This window comes from Trifolium pratense, linkage group LG6, assembly GCF_020283565.1.
Source record: "Trifolium pratense cultivar HEN17-A07 linkage group LG6, ARS_RC_1.1, whole genome shotgun sequence".
Lineage (NCBI taxonomy): Eukaryota > Viridiplantae > Streptophyta > Magnoliopsida > Fabales > Fabaceae > Trifolium > Trifolium pratense.
The window spans coordinates 5619809-5623680 of record NC_060064.1 but is presented as its reverse complement, the minus strand read 5'-3'; the positions used below and the strand labels follow the sequence as shown (position 1 = coordinate 5623680).

At 29.4% G+C, this 3872-nt stretch overlaps 1 protein-coding gene across 1 annotated transcript; it reads right to left on the bottom strand.

Annotated features, from left to right (window-relative positions):
• Positions 1-340: 340 nt before the first annotated feature.
• LOC123890326 (NDR1/HIN1-like protein 10) lies at positions 341-1437 on the bottom strand. Its single transcript, XM_045939913.1, has one exon. The coding sequence runs from the start codon at positions 1209-1211 to the stop codon at positions 519-521; it is 693 nt and encodes a 230-aa protein (XP_045795869.1). The 5' UTR covers positions 1212-1437; the 3' UTR covers positions 341-518.
• Between the last annotated feature and the right edge of the window lie 2435 nt (positions 1438-3872).

The window sequence follows — 3872 nt, the reverse complement described above, 5'->3', positions numbered from 1 at the left end:
ATACTTTAGTACTCATTTCTGAAACAATTTATTTATCCTATATGAGTGAGTTATAATATTTTTGCAATTATATAAATGATGGACTACATAGATGTTAATGCAATTTTGTTTAACATAGATCAACGTGCAGATGATCATTTGGGATTTCATCATTCATGTGCTCTTTATGTTCAGTTGGCATTTATTTGTCATTGTTATTACTTCTGACTACTTTTATCAAAAACTGATAATCAATCTATATGTTGTGCTCACTCATTTAAAACTAACGAGTCTTATTATATTAGGATTGATGGTCTAGATTAAATTAAATTAATTAATAACAGAGACAAATCCAGAAAACTAAAGAAAATAATATTTGTTTTATTGCATATATAGAAGGTATGATCGTTAATATACAATCAAAGAATGAATAAAATAGCAACATATATCACCTACACAATATAGAAACAATAACAAAAGCGTAAAGAAACCAAATCCCGATTAATACTATTGTGCCAAGAAAACGATTAGATGGGTAGTTAGTAGAAATCAACATCGCACTTGGTAGGCACAAGTCGAGTGAAGGTTGCGGTGGTATTGTTCGAAGTCAATGGAACTTTGAGGTGACATTTCACCTTGGGCTTGTAATTACCCGATATCAAATCCCCGAGTCTAAACCTAATTCTGAAGTAGAGCTTCACATAGATATCATAAACTCCAATATTCTTATCTTCGTTGAACTCAGAGACTTGACCATTGTCTAGCATTAACAACTGTTGTCCCGAGAAAACACCGCTCATGGGATCGCTGCTTTTCTTGTATTGGCGAAACGAGTTCATATGTGTGATCACATCGACATTTGCAAACCTTTCCCCTTCGTAGAATGCTCGAGCCTCCACTTTGTCGTAGTAGATACTGAGCTTTTTGTTTGGATTCCGGGCAGTGAAGTTGAGCACCATATCATAGTGTAATGTGTTGTTTGTGTATTCGAATTTATTTAGATTAGCTTCCGTGACATAGAATTTGAAGGAGCGTGGTTGAACAACGAGATAGAAGATAAGAACTGCGAGGCCAGCTAGAACGATGAGTGCGACTAGGAGCTTCCAAAGGAAACCGAAGAGACATGAACAACAGCTTCTACTTCGGTGATGGCTGTAGCGGGGTTGTGCCGGTGGTGGAATGGCAGGGCCATAGTAGGCACCGTTCAATTGTGGTTGTTTGTTATCGGCCATGTTATGAGCAAATGAACACAATATTAATATTTGAGGTTTTAATGTGACTGTAGTTAGTTGTAGTGAAATGAAATGGAAGACTAAATTAATGTGAGGATATAGGAACAAATTAAGATGGTGCGTTTATATAGAAAGGAAATTAGGTATTGGATATTTAATGGGATAAATTAACGCGGTTGTAAAAATACGTGAGCGTGTTGAATAAATATGATTGTTCAACAAAATATATGATGTGATTCAACTTGGTTAAGGAAGCTATATGAATATGGCAAGTTTGCATTATAGACTGAGTTTCCTTCCTATCTGGCCCGAAACTTCCAGGAAAGAAACAAACAAACAGAAGTTTTCCAAGACTTTGACATTCTTTGAAATACAACCTTTCGAAAAAATTGCAATTTTGACTATGTTTTGATCTTCAATAATATATGTTTATGTTATATGATGTTAAAATTAATATTTAAATTTAGAAAAAACGAATATAAAACTACTTGTAATATTTTTGAAAAACAATTTTATAAAATTTATTTTAAAAAATACAAAAAAAAAAAAATCTATTTTTTAAAAACCGAAAGAAACGTGTCCTTCATCTTGTCATCATGCATTCATGTGGACATAATTAAAGGGCATAATTGGACAAATTAAATTTTAATATTGTATTGAAAATGGAATAAGTGATTTGTTTTGAATAAAATATTTTTATTAATCTATGAAATTAGAAAAGCTAGTTAGAGATAAATTAATAGCCAGATGTTAAATTGATTAAATATAACAGGTGTTTGGTAAGGAGGTTCAATAAGTTAGTTTATAGTTTATTGGACTAACTTATAAGTTTGTTTGTTAAAAATGGACATGTTTGGTAACAAGCTTATCTAATTAGCTTATAGCGTTTTTTGAGATACTATTTCAAGTAGCGTTATGAACTTATAGCTTATAACTTTTTACATTTTATTTCATTTTTACCCTTACTATTTTCATTTATTATTTCTTTATTTTTTTTAAATATAATAACTACCCACTAACCATGTACTTTTATATCATTTTGTACTTATAACAGCTAAATTTATTAAACACTTTAATTTCATTCTACTATAGCTTTTCAGCTATAAGCTATCTGCTATAAGCTAGTTTTTCAGCTACCAGTTAGCTTATAACTTATTTTTACCAAACAGAGCCTAATTGAACTCAAATGTTTAATAATTTAATTTTAAAGATTAATTGTTGCAGAAATTTGAGTTCAAATTTGACCTAAAACAGTAATTGGCAAAACTTTTTTAACTCTGGATCTAATTTGAAATTATCAAAGTCCATTTTTCAAAAGAACAGAATGATTAAGGAAAAAAAAGAAGAAGAAAGCTATATTATAATAATTATTCTCAATGTTTTTTTCTTTTGACAAATAATGTCAATATATCTGAAAGTTATTAATTATTTGGCCAAATGTATTTGGAGTTTTTTTTTAAGTTTAACGTTAATCTTTTAAGCTTTTTAACTATCAAATCCGTCCTTTAAATTTGTAACAAATTACTTCCTACGTCCCAAAATAAATGACCTTGTTGACTTCACGTTTGTTAATGCACAACTTTAATCACTATTATATTAAATTATCTATTATTAAAAATTATAAAAAATTATATATTTTAAAAATATTTATCAAGACAAATCAAACATCTCATATGCTAATATTTGCATATACATATTAATAAAAAAATACAGTCAAAGAAGATCATATGAATATTAGACAAAATAAAAAATAAATCATTTATTTTGGGACGAACGAAGAATATTATTACTCTATGTTATCGTTAACTAAGTGACATGGCATCCTACATTGTCGTTACAAAAATGTATTGATGAATGATGACAGGACTAATGATCCTGCATCCCACCTCATGGCTTTTATAAACAAGAAGTGCATCAACAATGTTTTCAACCAATGATCCATCCAATCCAACTAATGGTCAAAACCTATGGAACTTGGCAAACTAAGAATGAAGAAAACGAAGATATAATCTGGAGGGCCAAAACACAGCGCATAATTTATTTTTTTAAGCAAAAAAAACACACCGTATAATGTCATGTTACTTGTTAACAACCATATATGCAATTTTTTTTTAGCAAAGAGTCATTAAAAGAGTAACAATCTAATTTATTACGAAATTAACAAATCAAAGTGATGCAAAACTTAAATTACTATATTTATTTCAAACGTTAATCTTAAAACCATTAAATGCATTTGTCCTAATTAAATGTTTGTTGTTTAAGAACCTCATACTTTCTTTTTGGTTCTTACCATCAATTTAATCTGATTTTGGGCAAATTTTGCCATCAAGTGGTTACGCACCTCCCGATTGTAAGAACCTCATACTTTAATAGTGTTAATTTCTGAAACAATTTATTTATCCAATGAGTTATAATTTTTTTGCAATTATATAAGTGAATGACAAGATGGATCTCGATTATATAATTTTAAACTAATGCACACGTTTCTTCATGTAAGTGTTAATGCAAAATTTTATATCATAGATCAAACATGGGAGATGTTCAATTGGGATTTATGTGACATTGTAATTCTACTTTGGCAAAACATGGGAGATGGATGTTCCGACTAAAATAATGGTTTAAATTAAATTAATAACAGGCAGATCTGGATAACTAAAAGAA